Source organism: Lycorma delicatula, chromosome 1 (assembly GCF_047948215.1).
Source record: "Lycorma delicatula isolate Av1 chromosome 1, ASM4794821v1, whole genome shotgun sequence".
NCBI lineage: Eukaryota > Metazoa > Arthropoda > Insecta > Hemiptera > Fulgoridae > Lycorma > Lycorma delicatula.
Window position 1 is genome coordinate 274,883,052 of NC_134455.1, and position 22,407 is coordinate 274,905,458.

The following is a 22,407-nucleotide window of genomic DNA, read 5'->3' on the forward strand; positions in this document are numbered from 1 at the left end:
AAAACTTGTACAAGATTTTAACAGTTTTCAAAAGAAGGAGAAAAAGAAACCAATAATGTCTGGTCAAAAAAGAGAAGGAAAAAACAAAGCAAAAGAATGAAAAAAGAACACCAGGAAAGAAAATGCTCAGAAGAAAGAGAGATGATACAAAATGTTTCTTTATGTGGTTCTCAAGTCGACTAAATTAAAAAAAAAATTAAAACACATTAAATCAAGATAGCAATATTATATAATCTTCTGTGAATTAAAAAATTTAATACGTAGACTACTAAAAAACTTTAATCCTAAGAAAAAGAAGCCTCCTCTTTCAAAAGATTTTACGAAGTGAATACGATATACATATTTATTCTTTAATCAGGTATTTTTATCTGTGTTTGAGTTAAGTTATTATTTAGCAATGTTCTATTTTACTGAACAAAAAGAGTTAAGTTATCGAGTTAAGTTATTATTTAGCAATGTTCTATTTTACTGAACAAAAAGAATCAGTTTATAAATATAAACAGAGGATAGTGTTAAAATGTTTATACTCCTAAAAATATCATGTTAACCTTGGAAATTGTTTTTAATAAATCTGGTGCAGCTTTACTTATTTAAGATCTGCATCCATTGTTCATGATGTGGCAGTACTCAAGTACCTTGCTTATCTATTCAGAATTAATATGATACTATCTACCACCCATTGTGGAAATTAATTGAAAATATATAGAGTGGGCCAAAAATCACTTCCTATGAAAAAATATATAATTTTTTTATTATTAAATTTTTTTTTTCTTTCAGATTAAAATTAAATAATGGACCATTAAACAAGAGTCATTATGGAACCCTCCAAGAAAGAATAAAAATAGTGACATTTTACTTGGAAAGTCAGAGGAGTATTTATTTCTGAAAAACAATTAAAATTTAGCAAGTTTTATAAAACTACAAAATCACCTTCTGGCACAGGCATCTACTCAATTGTTTTGAAATCTGAACACACTGGATCAGTGGGAGATGCAAGAAAATCAGGAAGACTAAGATCTTCCACAAATAATGAAAATATTGGGTCTGTAAGGAACAGTGTATCGGAGGGTGCCACAATTGGGCACATTGTATCAACTTAATTGGGTATTAGTTGAACATCATTGCACAAAATATTGCATACGGATTTAAAAATGTTTCCTTACAAAATCCAATTAGCCTATAGAATGGACTTGAACAATTACGCATCGCATCTGGAATACTGCCAACAATTTACTTATAACAATGATTCTGACGATTCCTTTTTGCTTAATTTGTGGATAAGTGACAAAGTCCACTTCCATTGTAGTGGCTATGTTAATAAACAAAATGTTTGTTTTTGGGGTACTGGCAATCCACAAGTTACACTTGAATGTCCTTTACAGCCACAAAAAGTTATGGTGTGATATGCTGTTTCTCAACACAAAATCATCGGGCCATATTTCTTTTGAAGAAAATGGACTTCCAGTGACATCCTGACCCGGTAGGGGAAGACATCTCCATGTGACGGTTTTGGTCACCATGCCACCTCCTCTGTACCTAGCCCTTATGAGCTTTACCGGAGATCATCTTCAGTACCTTGGCAATGACATCTTTCAGTCAAGCCTCTTATGAATCTGTCACTTCTAGTGACAATGAATAGTGTCAGCTGATATTGACAAATTTTTCATTTTTGATCTTGCAGATGATGTTGAAGAGGCCTGGTTCCAACAAGCTGGAACCATGACTCTCACCAGCAGAGCCGCAATGGAGTTCAAGGTAAAAATTTGGATTTCCACTGGCCTCCAAGGTCACCGGATTTGATGGCTCCTGATCTTTTTCTTTGGGACTATTTGGAAGAAAACGTTTATTTAATTAAGCTACAAAATTTAGAAGAGCTAAAAATACAACAGTCAAGCCAAAATAGCAGCAACACTGAAAGAAACATTGTTTTTACTATGCAAATTGTAAAAGAGCCAGATTTGTGAATGCTTCAGATATCCTAATTCAATAAATCATGTTTAATTTTAACTGAAATTTAAAGATAAAAAAATAGTTTTGAGTTAATTTGTAATGTGTTAATAAAAAAAAAGTGTGAGAAGTAATTTTTAGCCCACCCTAAAATACGACACATAATGACATAATTACAGGATTTCAAATGAATATATTAAAAAAAGTCAATAGAAATATGAACTTAATTTGATAAAAAAACAAAAATATACATAAAAGAAATATAAATGTAAATAACATCATTGAAAAATTTATATCTAATTATTAAACTTACTTTTGGAAGAAGAAATTCACCAGGCAACTCGACTTCTGCTGTCTGGAGGCTGAAGTTGCTTAGAAATCTGCACTTTTCTTCTATCAGGAAAGATCTGTTTAGAAAAATTTAACATGCATTATGTATCACCAAATAAATGTTAACAAATTGGGTGATATTACATATCAGTATATAAAAAAAATATTACACGTTGTTAGAATGCATTAATCTTTTGGATTGAAAAGATTGACTTGGCAAATAACAAATGCATAATATGCATGAGCTCACAAGATTGATATATCCTACAAAAAGTTTTATCAATCATATATATATAAAACATATTATTTGTATATACCAATCATTAATATAAAGAAAACAAGCTTAATTAAAAGTCCATAAAAAATTCAAGGTTTCCATTAATGAAAAATAAATTTTACATGTTAATAAAGAACTTCATTAAAACAATTTCTTTTAAATAACTACATTATACAATAAGAATAATATTTATTTCATTCACCTGCATTTATTATATTTTACATAAATTACCGGATTCAAATTTTTTATTTATCTGCAATAGATACCTGTAAATAATCCTTTTTTTAAAAGCAATTTTTAATTAAAATTTCGTCACAATAACTATTTAACTTCTTTCTTGTAAGTTCTATCATGTCTATGAATGCTACAGAAGTTCCAAAAGAAATAAAAGGAGTAATTTTTTTCAGTATATTAAAATCCAATTTTGTAGTGAAATCAATCAAAATCAGCAGGAATCTATTTAATATTTGAGCCACCTATATCAGTACTATCACAAGGAATGACATTAAAAAAAAGTGAAAAACACTGCAATATTAAAAAAATCAAACTATAAGAAAAATTGATCCACTGCACTACATTTCTTTATTTCTATATAGTAGATTATGAATCTTATTTAATATTAGCTAAAACATTTTCAATTACTCAATTGTTTCCATCAGGAATTTGTTTTATACATAAACAAAACAAAAATTTCAAACAAGACATCTATTGGCAATTTAATGTACAATTTGTCATTAAAATTCTTTTTTCATACAAAATATTACCAAAAAAAATGTAACTCACCATATTATTAGAGTAATATCTATTCTGAAGCTGTAAGTAATAATACAAATAATTTTTTTTTGAATGCAGGGCTCTCACTCTCCAATATACACTCTTTCCTTTCATAAGTGTGTTAAAAATAATCAGGTTAGAACATATAAGGTGGAAAACAGTGCAAGCAGAACAGACGTAAACCTCTGTATGCTGCTCAAATTCAAATTTCACAATATGTAGAATAAATATCACATAAACATGAAACATCTAACATAAATACAGAATGTGTAATGAGGCATGAAACATAAAAACACAATTTAAATAATAATGTATGGAACAAAGACCTAAATTATTCCAATTCACAGCTGACAATGACATTACAGTAGGCTCTGTTATAGTTTTTTTAGAATTTCTTATATTAGTACCAAAAAGTCAGTGTAATCTGCAACCTCATTCAAAATCACAACCAATTTGCTACAGGAGCTATCACTGAATTATCTGCATAGTAGAACCGCTTGTAGTGTTGAGAGTTGTCATAAGGTATTTTCAATGCAATCAGGGAGATGATTCCTTCTACATGCATGCAAAGAATTTTTATAAGAAGAGTGAAACATTTTTTTTTTGCTGATATAATGAATCCAATCTTAATCTACAGTTCCATGTAAGAAGCAGGAGCAATAAAACCCTATGACAAGAATGTGGTAGAACTTACTTAATCTTGTCAATAGTATATTCTCTATCATAACTCCATATAACCAAACATATTTCAAAACAGGTTAGACAATAGGAAGAAATAATTTGATCAAAGTAGTTGGTCTCATAAAACTATGTCTAATCCATTGAATCAAAACTAAGTTCCTCTTCCTTGCCCAGGAAACAATGTTGATAATATGCTGAGAAAACAGAAGTTTAGCATCTATATTAATTCCTAGGTCCAAGATACTATCTACTCTAGTTATGATAGACTAACGCAACATACACTCATGTTGCGACTACACCCACAAGAGACTACTGGCTGTAAGAAATTATTACACTCTTCCTGAAGTTAAGTTACAACCTATTGTTTTCAGACCATTTTACAATAAGGTTAATGTCATATTGAAGCATACTCTGATCACGAACATTATTCAATTCTGAACAGATCTTTAATTTATGCTTCAACAGCATAAATTAAAACAGTCAATAAAAGTCTAATGGAGATGCCATTGATGAATATATTAAAAAGTAAAGGACCTAATAAATTACAGTCTTGTGAAACATCATAGCATACAACATAGTCAGCTGAGTTTCCCTGTCACCTTGATTTTAAATCTATGGTCAATCAGATAAGACTTAAGCCAGAGAAGCATAAGTCCCACAATTCCATTCTTCTGTAACTTGTTAATGAAGATATTAAAACTGTATCAAATGCTTTGCAAAAGTCAAAGTAGACAGTATCAACTTGCCCTCTCAATATTCTGTAATAAGAATAACAATAACGATGATAATGGTGGATTATAGTCAGTTGGTTGGTCGATCAACCTCTTCGCTTCACAGAAGACTTACATGAAGAGAGTGCTATATGTTCTAACTCTTAAAGTGTGTTAATTGCTATTTGGAACAAAAATACTGATGATGCCCTTTTGTAAACATTCTGTCCATTCTATATGTATTATACAAAATGAGTCACTGATGTGAATTTATAACAAGAAAAGATTGTATTAATCACCAAAGTGAATGCAATCAAAATTAATTCATATAAATGGTACAGTAATGAGAAAATGACTCACAGGGAACAAGTGGTGTTGACATAGACAACACCACTTGTTGTCAAGACTGAGAACTGTTGACAAACAAATAAAAATTCATATATTGGCAAAGAAAGACCATGTGCAGTGTATGTGATAAAGCACTCACTGTTAAACATCTACTTGAAGAGTGTACAATGCATGAAAACCTCGGAAAGAGGTATGGATTAAGAGATGATATTGCTGATGGTTTGGAAAAAAGTAAAGAAATAGTAATTGCTTACTTATCTTCATGCAAGCATTCATTAAAAAAAAAGACAATAACAATATTATTAAATCATAATCTTAATGTTTTAATAACTATAATTAACTTGTAATTTAAAAGTGTAAATTTCAGTAATCAGAAAAAAATATCTAAAAAGTAATTTTCTTGAAGATTTAACAAATTGACCTATTTATATATTAACTTAATAATATACGCAATACTAACTTTGGTAAAAGTTTAGTTTTGGCTTCTAATATTTTAACCCATTTCTTTAGTTTATGAATTAAATTATGAAGTTTTGTAGCTCCAGGAATAGTAAAATCAAAGTCTGCTGAAAATTGTGCTTTCATTCTTTGGAATACTGGATCCTGTATTGTAACTTGTGCCCTTCTTGCTAAGCTTTCTGATGCAGAACTGCTAACCTTTGAGTTCACTGGATTCGTTATATTCTCTAAAAAAGTGAAAGGAAATTATCAGACATAATAAGTTAAAGAAAACAATATCTTAAATATTATAAATTTGTTCATCAAAATGAAGGAATCCTTGTTTACCACTTACAAGTTAATTTAATATAATAAGTAATTATTTTTTTATCTAAATTTTTTTTTTGCAATAGAAAAACAATACAAAATGAATATTGAAGAAGTTTTTAGAGAGCATGGAATAACTAAATAGATGAAAAAATGTTAACTTCATATTCTGTTATGAGTTTCATGATGTAAAGATTAATTTTTACCTGGTAAGTCAGCTGTAGCATTTTAGTTTATTGCAACGTCATTTAGTTGTAGTTCAGTTTGATGGATAGTTTGTTGGAACTGTTAAGTAATTAGTAGTGAACATCAAGTATTTGTAATGGTAACTGCCTAATGGGAATTGTTTTTTTCTTTTCAACTGTATCAGTGAAGGCATAATATAGAAATACTGTTATCCAAATAGAAACAATTGATCATTATTTTCATACTTTGTTTCCTAGCACCTAAGCAAAGAGTAAAAAATGGTAAGATTAAATTCTATGACAATAAATTTTTTTTTTGAGAAACACTTTTTCTAAATAGCCATGAAAAAACATTGCAATAGAGTTTTATTATATTTACAGAACCATTATTATATACACTTACCAATTCCAATACCAAATGTTGAGCCAAGTTTCTTAACAAAATGCAGAGTGTGAGGAGTAATAGTAGCATCTGTTACAGCACCTCGATTTTTAAAAGCAATCATGTAACACTTTGCAAGACCCTGACGTAGCTGACGTAATACTTCTTCGTACCAGTTTTCTCTAAACCATTCCATCTGAAAAATTAAACTAATAATATATCTCAAAATGTAAAAATATTTAAGCCTAATGTTAAAAGATTCCAAACCATGTAAATGCATCTTTAAAATACATATTTGAAACTAAAATCATTGTTAAGAGTTAAACACAAGCTTTTCAATAGAAAAACACAATGAATCAACAAATAATCTTAACAGTTCAATTTTACTGGTCCTTTAGTTCTGTTTTCTAGCTAATATGCTAGAAGATGAGGATATTGTTTATTATTTACAACTTAATTTAATAAATAATTATTTTTTCTAAAAATTTTTTTTTAATTTTTTTTATTTTTAAATAGTGAACACAATTTAATTAAAATTAAAAAAAAATACATCCTGATCAGGAAAACATATAAGATATTACAAAACTAAATTTACACTATCACTTTACAGATAAGGAATGCATATACTAGTAGGTACAGACTAAAATAAAACTGCACCAGTTATCCTGCGATTTTCAGATTCATATGAGTATATGAATACTCATCCACCTCAGGCTAAATAATTTTATCTCTTTAACTTTCTTAATTCATTAATAAAATATTTATCTTTTATTCACTACTTTATAATTATTTATCTCTTTCCTCATAACACAGGTGCACTTGAATTTCAGATAACTGAAATCATATTTTTATAGTTTTATTGTTAGCATAACTTATCCAACATAAATAAATGTAAAATTAATTTATATTCTAGGTTGAAAAGCTGGTTTATAACATTTTTATGTAAAACTACTTACAAATTATATTATATTACAAAGCTGGGTGTTGTTTGGAATTGTTTAGTAATAATGAACACAAGTAGAACGTATTAGTTATAATGCACTTGTTTCTTTATTACAATAGTGAAGACACAGTATGAAATATTATAATGCAAATAGAAGAAATCTAGGTCATATTATGGTCCCAATAGAAGACATTTGGGGCATACGATCTTCCATTTATTTAAATAAATGTTATTTTAATATTCTGTTTTCTAAAAACCAAGAAAAAGGTAAGATTACATGTTCTGGCTTAAAACATTTTTTCTTTGGAATGACTTTATTTTAAATTTCCATGAAAAACATTAAAATAATTTTACTGACTTTACAGAATTAATTTTTTAATCTATTAATTTTATTATCAAATGTTGTTAAGCTTATTACGAAAATGCAGAGTGATTTGTAAGGAGTAGCACAAGTCCTATTGAACCATGATTTATAAAAATAACCTAATAATCAAAAGGTACCTAATAATAAAGGTTGTCTCTTTATTAGTACGTTTTTATACAGAATGTCAGTTTTCTTAAAACGATCATCAGTTTTTGGGACTGCATAAAAACTTATTTCCCATATTTCTCTTACCAACTTAGCTTAAAAAATGTTAGATTGTATAATTTTAAAAAAACATATTCTTCATATAAAAATAAGCCTAATAAGAGTACAATAGTACGAACAGAAACTAATAAAGAAACCATAATACATAATTTAAGTTATCTAAAATAACTTAAATGTTTTCTAGATACCTTAAAATGTTTAATTTATTATAAATAATAATATTATTTACAGAAATAAAATATGAACAAATATAAAATATATATCAGACAACAACTTACCACCAAACACAGTAACAGAAAAATCTAAAAAAATTAATACCAGTAGTCAACTTTTGTGGGATCCCGCATCAGTTGATATGTAATTCTACAATTACATCAATAAATAACAAAAACAAAAACTTAGAAAACATAAACCTCAACAAACACAAAATTTATAACACAACACAACACAATTTCACTGCCATACTTGAATGACGTCACACAATGTTCGTAAACATTGTTGTAAACTGCTATAACCCACTGTCTTTAATTAAAACATCATCTTCAAAAACGATTTGTTGGTTAATCATTTTGTATTTTTGTTTAAATTTATGAATATAATATTTCTCAAGTACACTAATTTTTTTATTGTTGTTACAAATATCCACAATTTCTAAATTATTTTTATAATCAGTATACTATGCTTTCATAGCAACAAATGGTTGGCCACATTAGACAGGCCTCTCTTTCTGTTTCTGTAAGCATTGTAATGTTCCATAAACATTTTTTAAAAATCTCTTAGTTCTACCAATATAAATTTTATTACATTCCTTACACTTAATCTTATACATTCCCTTTAAATCCTGTCCATCATTATTATTATTATTACTCCTTAAATATTTTATAATATGGTTATTTGGTTTTGTAAGCTTTTTTAGATCTATTTCCATCATAAACATTAGTAATCTTTTCTATTATTTTATTTATATAACTTGTATTCTATGAAAAAAACTATTAATAATCTCTGTTATTTTCTTGCAATTCTATAAAACTATCATCTTTATTCTCTGCTTTTTGTATACTTTTTCTATAATTTTACTATCGAAACCATTAAATACTGCTATATGTTTTATTACATCTATTTCTTTCTTGAGTTTGTCTTCATAGTTCCTTGTATAATGTATAGCTCTAAAAATCAGGTTTTTACATATACCAATTTTTTGTGATCATTAGAATTTACATGTATTGTAATGCAATTTGTTGTGGGCTTTTTATAAACCAATGTTTTTATAACATCGTTTATTTTATTTCAATCTCAATACCTAAAAAAATGTATTTTTCTATTCTTTTCCATTTAGCAGGTAAATTTTAAATTATCTTTATTTAAAATGATCAAATGTTCATTATTTATAACTGGATTATATATGAACAAAATATCATCTACATACCTTATTCTTAATAGCATTTAATGTGTACCTGATATAATATGAATTATAATACTTTCAAAATATTGTATAAAAATCTTCCACGTAATTGCAAAAATAGGTGACCCATAGGCAAACCTTTTGTTTGTGAATAATGAATAACATTTGTTCACATATTCAAAATAATTTTGAAGACAAATATTCCTTACAATGGTGATCAATGTATTTGTATACTCTGGCATTTCCTTTAAATTATTTTCTATTATTTCTATTGTTTTATCAACCAGTATATTAACTTATTATATCAACTGGTACATATTCGTGATAACATAATTTATCATTTTAGTGTTAGAGTTAACTTTAATAGAATTTAACTTATTTATAACTTTGTAACTAATTTTAACACAATGTTTATATTCAAGATTCATTTTCGTTCAAAGAAGTCTAGCTACAAAATATGCAGGTGCTATTTAAAATTTATTAATGGTCTTACAGGAATGTATATTTTATGAAATTGATAATCCAGTAAGTTTTGGGGGCATGGTAAATACGGATACAATCTTGGGAGACAATCTAATTTATTATCGTAATTAAATACTGATTTATATTTAGATATTAAATCATATACAATTTCTAAATATTGGTTTGTTGGGTATTTTATTACTTTAAAAATCATTTTCTTCAATGTAATTATCCGTAAGTTCTTTGTACTTATTTTTATTCATAACAATTGGTATATTAGTCTTATCCAATTTTAATTATATTAAATCATTATCATTAAGCTTATTTTTTAGTTTGATAACCTCAAATTTTGTTATCATTTCTTTATTAATTATATTGTTTTTTTTTTTTATATTATGCAGTTAGCAACAACACATTCCAGAATGGCAGTGAAGCTGTATCGTTACAAATTTTGTAGTTGTTAGGGTTTATGTTTTCTAAATTTCTATTTCTTTTTTATTTATTTTTTTAATGCTTTTATTTACAGTCACATAAACAATTATAAACAATAAAGAATAAACATAGACAAGTACAAAAACAAACAATAAGTACAAAAAAAACATAAATCACACAAAAATCACTAAATCGTATTCTTCATTCCACTGTAGGAGAGGAACTGCAACAGATATTTTACACCTTTGTTCTGGTATTAGTTTTTTTTTAGTTTTTTCTGTTACTGTGTTAAGTTGTTTTTACTTCGTTGTGTAAAATAAAGGAAGTATTGTGATCGTGTAAAATATCAGTTTTCAAATTTCAATGGAAATATTCGTTTTGACTAGTTTCAGCTTGATGTCTGTATGTAAGTATGTATGTTTGTATCTCCTGTAACTCAAAAATGATTAGCCTCAGTATGTTGAAATTTTGGATTTAGAACTGTTGTAACATCTAGTTGTGCACCTCCCATTTTGACTGCAATTGACGGAACCAAAAGTGTCCAAAAAGCCCAAAATCCAAAAAAAATTAGAATTTTGGACTTTTTCTTAACTGCAGTAATAAACCCTCACTGAGAGTGTTTCAATGATATATCAGAAGTAGTACTTTCATTGGTTCCAGAGTTATAGCCAAATGAAATATTAATTGATGAAACATTTGGATCTTTCAAGGGAGGCACATTGGTTTGAATCAGACTTCATCTCCTTTTTTTTAAATTAAATATATTGATTTATTAATAATCACTGATAGACAAAAAAAAAAAATGTTTCTCTAAGTGTGATACCATTTCTTGAATTGCTTTTTGTGTACATTACAGATATGTAAATACAATTTTTCTATCACCCTTAGTTTTAAATAAATTACACTTAAAAAAAAATTAAGGGAAAATATAGTTAAAATCTGTAACATTTATAATTTTGCACAGCCATACCTGTATCACAATGATTTTGCTGATGCTTTTCTTTTATAATTAGCCTCAGGCACATCCTGAATTAATGTCCAACAGTAATCAGTTAGCATGTTAGTATTCCATAGCAGCTTTCCATCACTGAAATGTCTTGGTAGAAACGTTCACCGTATTCGTCATTTACATCTTCGAGGTTGTCTGGGAAAAAATCCAGATGTGAGTGGAGGAAATGTATTTTCAAAGACACATTACATCCCACAGCTCTTTATGAAGTAAGAAGTTGATTAACAACATTGTGGTAATTGTCAGATTTTTGTTTGCCAAGAAAATTTTTACAAACATCTTTAAATGAAGCCCAAGCTGCTCCACATTATGTAACATTGAGTTAAATACATCATCTTTGACCAATTCTCTTATTTGAGGATCAACAAATATTCCTTCTTTAATTTTTCCTTCACTTACATTCGGAAATTTCTGTTTGATGTACAAAAATCTGTGACTATCCTTCATTGCCTTTACAAAATTTTTCATTAGTTCTAGCTTGATATGGTGAGGGGGTAAAAATACTTTTTGGGTTCAACTAAGGGGTCATGAATAATATTTTTCAAAGTTGGAGTTTTCGTTTCTTCCACTCTTTGGTAACATAATGTTTATCCCTAGCTCGGCTGTTCCATTCGCAAAGAAAACACACGTACTTAGTATAGCCTAACTGCATGCTTAACAAAATAGTTATAACTTTCAAATCACCACATATGTTCCAGCTACATTTTTTATAATTTATTTTTTCAAGAACATATTTTATCACATTGTATGTCTCTTTCAAATTAATACCATAAGCAACTGGTATTGAAGGATATTTGTTATCGTTGTGTAGTACAACCACTTTTAAACTATACTTGGGCGAATCTATGAAAAGGCGTCAATCCTCAGGTTTATGAACTTGTCGTAAGTGCAACACAAGCTTATCAATATTTGTGCAATAAACCAAATTATTTTCATCAATAAAGTACTGAGAAAGTTCTTTTTGTTGGCTTCAAAAGCCCAAAGTTTTTGTATTTTTTTAAAAGTAAATTCCAACCTTATAGTCTTGATCCTAACAGTTAAGTTTAATTTAATGATAAATTTAAATCCTTAACCAAGCCATTTAAGTCACCTTGTGATATAAGATATGGCTTATTGGAAGATAATTCAAAATCAAAATCATTGTTGTCTTCTTCAGTACTGCCTGATTCTTCATCGCTGCTTTCGAAACATACATTTACAGGTGGCTCAGGAACTGGAATAGTTTCACTGAGACACAGGCCTGATTGCAGATTGCATTGAAGGATATTTTATAGTATTTTTAGATCTCTTATAAATTCCAGACACATTTGTTAAACAAAAGTAACAATCGGTTACATGATCTTTTGGTTCACTCTAAACCATAGGTACACAAAATGGCAAAGCCTTCCGTGTACCTTTCAGCCATCCTCTTAAATATACAGAATTAGTGCATATTATATGAGGAGCCCATGTCTTATCCTGATCACCAATTTAACACTGAAAGTATAAATGATATGCTTTTTTAATTAAAGGTGTAATGTTTTTTCTATTTGATTTTATGGTAAACTCATTTACAAAATTTCAAGGCATTATGACACTGCACTGTTAACGAACTTAAGACAGCAATAGGACTGAACAAAATGAAATCGTTCGTAAATCCAGTGTTTAATACAAACAACACAGTTGTGTTTTCAGCTACATGTTTTGACTTGCACAGACATTATTAATCTTGTCCATGAAAGCACTGATGACTTCAGTATTAGATATGGTGTCATAATATGTAACTATGGTATGATTTATTTCTTTGTCTAGTATTGTTTATTTATAGCTTACCAAATTATATTAACAAAGCTAAACAATAAAAAATGAGCTAACAAAATAATATATAGGAGCTTAAAATGCTAACTATATGTTGAAAAATGAAAAAACTGCTTTAATTAAAATTTAAAACTTTTTCAAAAATAGTGGGTGATAGAAAGATTCTGAGTTCATATTCGTTTTCAGCGTCAAAAAACAGATTAAAATCATGTATCACATGTTCGGTAACAAAAATATGTTTATCAGTGTTTATTAACCTACGATTGTAAAAAACTTTTATGATAAATAATTAAAATAAAAAAAAAATCAGAAGTTATTAATGAAATAAAATTTTATGTACTTTTCATTTTAAAAAAATGGGTATATGTAATTTAATAGGTATACAAGTAAGTCATGTGGTAGCCACATCAGATTTTTTTTTCTACATAAAACTCTCCATTTTGCTAGTCTACTCTCAATACCTTGCTACACACATTGTATAACTCTACAACCCACAACAAAATTCCATGACTTCTAGTATATAGTAAGTCTTGTACAAGGATGTTTATCTTCCTTTGTAAAGTTACATCTGTTTTGCTTACTTTCAAAATGATTTTCCCCCCAGCAATGAACATGGTGTTTTAAATGGTAGTTCATGGTTGAAAATCGATGGTAAATCCAATAATAAATCATTAACTACTTCTAAAAAATTTTTCATTTTATCTCAAAAAATGTAATATTAATAAAATAAACAACTTTTGTATAAAACCTTTTTGCTAAATTTCACCCCCATTCCTAAAAATGATTTTGATTTTGAAGAGGTATAAAAGGCAGTAACAAAGGGTGATTTTCATTGCAGTTTTTTCTATTGGCTTCTTGTTGTGCCCAAAAATTCTTCCTTCAGAAAATGGAGGCTCTGATCTCCATTTGTCGGCCGGATCCTAAAAACCCCCATTTGGGGTTTACACAGAAAGTTACAAACATAGTGGTGTGGGGTAATGATTTTCAAATTTCTGTTAAACTTGTTTTTTTAAATATTTTTGTGAAAAATTATAAAAAATATCTTTTGTGTAAATATTACTTTGCCAATTGCATCCCCACTCCAAAAAAACAGTAATAATTTTGAAATGCTGTAGAAGGTGTTTTTTGTTGCTTTTAACTACCTTGTACAAAGTAAAGTTAGTATTGTGATCGCAAAAAATTTTGGTCTTTAGATTTCACCTCCTTTTTTCTTTTTTTAAATTCCTTGTATGAAGGAAGTATGTGACTGTAAAACATTTTGGTTTACAGATTTCAATGGAAATATCCATTTTGATTAGTTTTGGTGTGATGTCTGTACATACGTTATATATGTATGTGCGTATGTATCTCGTATAACTTAAAAACAATTAGCCGTAGAATGTTGAAATTTTGGATTTAGCACTGTTGTAACATCTTGTTGTGCATCTCCCTTTTTGATTGCAATCAAAATTAAAATTAAAATTTTAATTAATGAAATATTTGGATCTTAAAGAGAAGGCACATCAGTTCAAATCATCTCCTTTTGTTTTTTTTTAAATTTAAATATATTGATTTAATAATTATTAACCTTTGACTACAAAAGGTTTAACAATAAATAATTATGCAATAAATAAAAAAAAAAAATTAGAAGTTATTAGTGAAATAAATAAATAATCTACTTTATAATGTGTATACATAATTTAATAGGCATTATTATATATGTGTATATGTAATAGATTTGGTAATTATTTAATATTAATTGAAAATTATAATTTAGAGTTGTATTATTTCTGGAGTTTCTAATTTAATTTTTGTTTAATTTTATTTAATTATTCTAGAATTTCTGTATAATTTTATCTACATTAAAGTTAACTACAGAGTGACTGAAAAATAAACCCTCACAAGAACAACATATACACCGGAGCAAGGCCCGATCTTTAATAAATTGCAAAAAAATCTTATCTTTTAGTTTATTACTCCTCTGATATTGTCAGATAATTTTCACCCTAAGTCGGAGTTGATCATTTCGTTTATTTGTTTTTTGTTGCCAATCATTTAATTGCTCTTTGGTTTGATATAATTCTTCTGATCTTAATTTGTGTATGTTCTGTTTTCAAATTTTCTTTCTTTATATTCATCATCCTCTAGTAATCTTTTTACTCCTTCCTTGGTCTTAATGTTTTCTTCCTCTTTATATTTATCATCTTCTCTTAATATTTTTATTCTTTCTTTGGTTTTAACATCTTCTTTCTCTTTATATTTATCATCTCTTAATTTTTTATTCTTCAATTGTTCTTAACATTTTCTTCCTCTTCATATTCACCTTATTGTCATTTTTTGAGCTGTATTTCTTTGTTATTTTTCTTTTTCCTATATGATTATTTATTTTTTATTTTTGATTATTCACCAAATAATCCAATAATAAAAACTGAATATTTTACACTGTAAGGTTGAAATTAACATTTGTAACCAGTATATAGGAGTTCACTAAATGGAATAGTTTAATTATTATTAACTTTTATTTATACAATACATCATAAATCTGAAACTTTTGTTAATCAGCAACTCACAAAGATAAGAATAATACTGATCTAGTAATATGAGTAATAAATGGACTTTTACTCTATCCTAATATTTCATGTAAGATTGTTGAATTAATAATTGTATAAAAATTTGATGTTAATAAAAAATTAATATTTCAGCAGTTGTGTAACTGTCCACTTTATTAAAGAACTGGAGGACTGTATCTCACTTTCTAATGAAATGCAGCAATTTGTATATGTAATTTAATAGGCATACAAGGAAATCATGTAGTGTTCAATCAGATTTTTTTTTAATTTTAATTGACACACTGGTCAGTATGTTGATGAATTATTTGAATTCTCAGAGAGATATACATATATATAAAATTATAAAAATTTCTGTCAAGAGATGATCACACAATTACATGTAAATTTACCTTGGTAGATTGACAGTTCTTGATGTTTAGAATATTTAACAACTACTCTTCATCTATTTCAGAATTTTTCTTTTTTCTTAAATTTTGATTAATTTTCTTTTTCCACATTCATATTTAGTTTTTTCTTCCAGGTCTCTTGGCTTTGATCAATTTTTTTCTATTTCCCTCCTTTTGTTTTCTTCATATTCATTTCTCTTGAAGCTTTCCTGAATTTCTCTTTCTTGAAGAGATTGTCCTTGAAGCTTTCACAAAGATAAGTATATTTCTTACATATCTTTTCCCCTTCTTAATACAGGAATTGTCCTGAAAGTAACCAGATTGATACTGGCAAACACAATATTTAATAATCTTTGAAACAGGCACAGTCAGGGCTGTAGGGTGGCAGCAATCACACTTTCTTGTTGGTCAGAAACTATCTCGTTGTCAATGTAATGTGGCTTGAACCACTTTGGTGGGGTGGGGTGGGGATCCAGCTTTCAGAGAGCTTGGGAGGGAAGTGAACGATACGGTCTCAAATTCTTGCCAAGTGCAGTTAGTTGTGATATGTTGCTAAGATATCCCTATACATTACCCAACTTTATATGCTTACCCACCATGCACAAAAAAATTATCCAGTATATTTTCCACAACCAGTTATTGCTGAAAGGTTAAATAAATACATTATTTGATATAATTATTTTCTTGACATGTTTATTAACAAAATGCAGAAAAGCTGTTCTCAACTGAAGAGTTGCCAAGAAATAGGATGCGGCACTTCACATTACTTTTAAATTCTTCTAAGTAATGGAGAATCTATAAAACTCAATAGTCTTCTTGGCTTCAGGGACAAAATAGGTATATCTTTACCAGTCATCATTAGATTGAACTTTCATTATGAGTTTTGAATTGGACTAATTATTTTTTTTCTTCACTCTTCAGCCATATTGTCATACATTTTTATATTCTTTTTTCTTCTTATTCTTTTTTTACGTTATTATCTCCCCCCAGATAAAATGCATTTCCTCTTTTGATATATTTGCTGTATACTGGGTGAAGCTAGTTATACAATTTTAATTTAACAAAATCAATACCTGGTCAACAATGCCTTCTAGAGAGAATAAAACTGTAGGATGTATACACTTTTGCACATGCATGATTCTACAGCATCTCCACATTGAAGGTGTTGCTTTTGCTTTAATTGTTCCAGTATCTTGCTGCACTGAGGCTCCTGAAGCTGTAGTTCCAGCAACTCCTGAAGAACAAAATTACAATAAAATATTTTAATATGCTTAATTTTTAAGATGATCATAATTCTTGAATATTAAAATAAAACAAAAAGTCATAGTTATTTTTATCACTAATTATTCATAACACGAAATAAGATAAGTGAAATATTAATTTTAATATTTATCTTTTTACTACTGAAAGGGTATAAATCTAATATTATAATAAAAGGTCTAAAACTGATATACAGTAATGTATTTAATAAGTGGGAAGGTAGCAATGAAATGAATCTGTTTCTTTCTTTCTCTACTATAAAAATTAAAAATCTTAAAAAAAATGATAATTCCAAAATTTAATGTATAATGGACAAGAATAAAATCTTATAGTAAAGAAAAATCTTGAGTTTTGAAAACTGAGAAGTTAAACGTGTTTAAAAATGTTACTAAAAAGAAAAAATTATTTGACCTATTATTGTTACTGAAGAAAAGGACATTAATCTCTTATACTTTATGGTTGAAGGTTAAAATACCAGAAATAAAAAAAGTAAAAGGCCGTTAACCTTTTATCTTTTAGGCCGAAACCTGTTAAGATATCTGGCACAGTCCTACTTCATCTTAGGTTAATGAAGTTAGATAAATTTCAATAATATAGGATCAGAAGATGAAAATTAGTAACTGATACTAAAAAGATTCAAATAATATATCTTGGATCTTTGATTGTAATCTTCAAACCAAAAGTATAAGCACTTAACCAAAGCACTACATCGATATTCAACTATGTTTAATGTGTTTTAGATTAAACAAGATTTTTCTGTTACATGTTTATATCAATATTTAATAACACTAAAACTAATAATGAAGTTTTTAATGTTATTATTTTAACTGCGATAAAAATATTGTAAGACTTACTTTGCTGAGGGTCTGTCACTGAAGAAGCTGATGCCTGATTCTGGGACTGAAAATAGAAATGGTTAAATTATTAACTAGAAAAACAATACATCAAGTAATCTAAGCATATAAACTGATTCAGTAATCTTATAACAATAAATCTAAAATATTTTAAAAATAATGAAACAAAATTTGTTTAATATCAAGAAACATTTTAAATGTTGTTAAAATGTTTACATAGTGAACTTAAATACAAAAATAAAAACAGGATTTAAAAAAAATTCAATTTTGGGGATTTTGATTTTTGTTGGTATTTTTACAATGAACAAAGTCGATCACAGGCGTAATTTTAAGTAACATTTTTCCTGCTCCTCATAAAAGTTTTAAAACTACTAGTTTTACAACTTTTCAGTTATAGTTAACAGAAAAGGATGAATTTATAGGAAATATTCTTTTCTCTTGGATAAATAGTCAATAAGGTTGTTATTATAATTACTGTTTTGTTTCATAGAAAAGTAACACTTAAAAGATTCTATTGCAAATTCTGAAAAATATGATGCAAAACAAACTAAAAACAACTGTTTAAGCTGTTATATTAATGTGTAATGAATAAAGTTGCTGCACAGGAACCTGCAGAAACAGGAAATATAAATCAAAGAGTAAAAGACAGTCCAAAAAAAAGTAAAAATAACAAATGTTTAAAATAAAATTCTGTAATCATACACTATAATCAATCTCAGTGGAAGAATGAAGGGACCAAAATTCACATGTGAATGCAATGTTTGTTGAATTCTAAATAACAGTTGAACAACTACAATAAACGTTAATTTGTAAATTTTAGCCATGTGGTAATTAAATGTGCTGTAATTTCTTAGAGCCAGATTAAATTTCTACCACAATTACATAAAATGTGTATATTCCAGAAAATGTAACAATTACTGAAAGGATGTACTCTTGTATCACCAGAAGCCATTAGAAATCCATGGGTTAATCTATTCCACAAACACAAGTAACAAAGGAGGCTTCTTATAGTGTGAGTATGTTACCCACATGAATTTCATGGAGGTAGAGTTTCTTTGACTTCTTGACGTTAACTGTTAACAGCCAGTCACTCTCTCTGTTAAACTGCTTTCAACTGCTGTTTCACAAAGCATTTAGAATTAGAATGGATTTCTTGCTCCATGAAGATCAGTTGTGTACAAGACCTCTTTTTAATAACTACAGTGCTTCTTTAGGCTAGAATTCCTACATGGCTAAGAATCCAGCAAAATCTAAAATGCATATTCCAAGTACTGAAAAGGGAAATAGATGGGTGGGTGTGTGTCCAAAATTAGATCTGCAATATATATATGTAAGTCAGAGTACACAAGAAAATGGTGATATCCACCAAGAACATAATCCGAAACTAGCAATATAAGTTTAGGATAGTGTTTTCAGGAACATGTAAGTTTCCCTAATTTTCAACAATCTTTTGCAAAAAAAATCTTAATTTATTTCCTTCAGACAATTTGATTGATAAATAACTTATTAGACATTTAATGTATATTTATATTTACTGATTTAAATGCTAATTTATACCAATAATTTTAATGTGATATTAGTTGTTTTTATTTACTGTAGCTTCTTCTTGCTGATATTAAGACAGAGGTAATATTTAAAATATTAATCACATAAAATAGATAATAGATATTCACTAAAATAGATAATCACTATATAATTACAAACTACAAAGAGCCAAGACAATGTAGGTGATTACTAACTTAGGTAAATATTAACTCTGAATGTCATAAAAAAAAGGAAATGAGAAAAAATAAGGAAATCTATTTTGGAATGTTATGTCTTGGCAAAATTACACATAATATTTTCTTTTTAATTTTTTTTTTCATTTCATGAACAGTTTTTAATATTTTAGTTTTAAAGTATAAAAAAACCTTTTTTATTAACATTTATGGCATTATATTTCAATAAATTTACATCAGCTTGATCAACAATGTATATTCAATTTTGTTGGCAAATAAAAATAGAGAAAAATGCACATGAAATGGATTCAATCCAGCATAAATTATTTTCCCAACAAACCTGTTTTCCTGCCATTGCTGCAGCTAAATCTGCTGTCATATCCCGCTCTCTTTGCTCTATTTTCAGTGTAAGGTACAGGGTACGTATAGGAAAGTAAACAGCTTGTGGATACATTCGACCAACCTGGAACATAATCTTTCATGTCACTATAATAACAGCAACCACAGAAAATGAAGAAAATATCAGACAAATCAACTGGGTAATGACATGTAAAAATAACAATTACAAAGCTAATACTTAATTGCATTATATTTTACAAAATTGATGAGATGTTAAAAGGAGTTGTTTTGTATGTAACCAATAATGTCAATCATGTCTATAATGAACAATAATGTCTATATAATAACGTACAGTAGCTATAATCTGAACAGTATATTGTGAATGTTAAATACACAAATAAAAAAATTTGGTTGTGTCTTATCTATACTCAATTTTTTTGTTAATTTGGATGTATTAATTATTAGCAAAGTGCAATGAACAGTATATATTAGTAAAGTTGTGCCCAATATTTCTTATTTTGCCAACTGTTGGATTTAATTCAGTCAATGAACAGCAGTCGAGGTGAATGGTTGCATCTATATTGTCTTATCCTCTAGTGATAATTTTAATCTGTATAAACTTGCTCTACATTTAACTCTCTAATTATATTGTGTATTGTGGTGAATTTATTAATTATAAACTTGAACTTTTAAGGACAAAAATGATGTGCCAAGCCTGAAATAAATCCTCAGAAGTGGAACAATACAGAAATAATTCATTGTGACCGCAACTTCAAGTTTTACGGTGACTGTGTAAATTTGAAAATAAATTAAATCCTATAAAAGATAAAAGTAAATGGAGGTGCAAACCATGCAGAAAAGAGAGAAAAAGCTTGTCTCTGGAAACATCTGCAACAAAAGAGGAAATCTCGCAAACACAGGTGGTCCATCAATCAATGAAATGAGAGAAGACAACAGAAGAATGGAGCTAGAAATTGGAAAATTTATTGAACTTTGTCACACAGATGTTAAAGATGTCCTTAAGAACATTAATTTTCAAGAAAAACAATTATCCATGTCTTGAGAAGATCAAAGCTCCATCTAGAAAAATTAATGACCTTAAGAAGGAACACAATGATTTACATCACACTGTTTCTGAATTACAGCAATAATCCAGAGCTAACTGTCTTGAATTGCACAACTGTTCCACAGATAAAAACAAAGACCTTCTGAGTGTAGTTAAGATGAAATGCTCTAGGATATAAGATCACACCCACTGGGTTGGTGTAGTGGTGAATGTGTCCTCCCAAATCAGCTGATTTCGAAGTCAAGAGTTCCAGCGTTCAAGTCCTAGTAAAGGACTTGATGCTAAAGGCTTGACGTAAACTTTTATATGGATTTGAATTCTAGATTGTGGATACTGGTGTTCTTTGGTGGTTGGGTTTCAATTAACCACACATCTCAGGAATGGTCAAACTAAGACTGTATAAGACTACATTTCATTTACATTCATACATATCATGTTCATTCATCCTCTGAAGTAATACATGAATGGTAATTCCTGGAGGCTAAAGAGGAAAAAGAAAGGATTTAACATCACGGATTAACAAATTGATAACTGTTATTGTGTTCCTGGTTGCCAAGGTGATAAACCCCTGGTAATACTAATAAAATTTACAAGAAGAAGAGACAAAGAGAAGCTACTGTGAAGAAGAAGAATTAAACAAGACTTTTTGACACATCACTTAAATCTTCCATCTGATATCCCTCTAGAAGGAAAGTGCTACTCTGGAGAAAACAGTGAAAAGCAACAAAGGTCTTAAATGTTTGTGGATCTGGAATAGTAAAATAATGATGAGGAAAGCAGGTCAGCCAGTTATTGTACAAAAAACAGTTAAAGATTTTAATAAGTTATGTTAAATCAGTTTCAATATATAACATATTAACATAAGTATAATATAAATAAGTTAATTTTTACTTTCTTTATTGCTGCAATACTAAAATATGAACAATGATGATCATAGTGTTTAGAGGCAGAAGATGGATGAAACTCTATGTAAATAATCAAATTTGAACTCCTATCACAAATAGATCTGATTAAGTAACTCTTCTGAACAACCAACCTTCTGATTGGTCACTCTGTAGTTCAAATGCAAAACATAGCAATTAGGATGGCAATGCAATGGAATGCTTGAAAGCCGAGGATAAATTTTGGAGAATAGTTTATGAAGTAATTTCATTTGGGGAGAGAGCTGTTTATATCTCTGCAAGTAGTTTTCTTTTATTTAC

At 28.2% G+C, this 22,407-nt stretch overlaps 1 protein-coding gene across 2 annotated transcripts in view; it reads right to left on the minus strand.

Moving 5' to 3' along the window:
* Nipped-A (Transcription-associated protein Nipped-A) overlaps nucleotides 1–22,407 on the minus strand; it is a 375,844-nt gene that overhangs the window by 55,163 nt on the left and 298,274 nt on the right. For both annotated transcript variants that reach the window (XM_075378320.1, XM_075378311.1), the window contains 6 exons: nucleotides 20,141–20,263; nucleotides 18,083–18,128; nucleotides 17,042–17,202; nucleotides 6,421–6,595; nucleotides 5,528–5,753; nucleotides 2,261–2,354 (listed from right to left, as the gene is read on the minus strand). In XM_075378320.1, coding sequence (XP_075234435.1) covers nucleotides 2,261–2,354; nucleotides 5,528–5,753; nucleotides 6,421–6,595; nucleotides 17,042–17,202; nucleotides 18,083–18,128; nucleotides 20,141–20,263 — 825 coding nt within the window. The remainder of the gene's footprint in view (nucleotides 1–2,260; nucleotides 2,355–5,527; nucleotides 5,754–6,420; nucleotides 6,596–17,041; nucleotides 17,203–18,082; nucleotides 18,129–20,140; nucleotides 20,264–22,407) is intronic.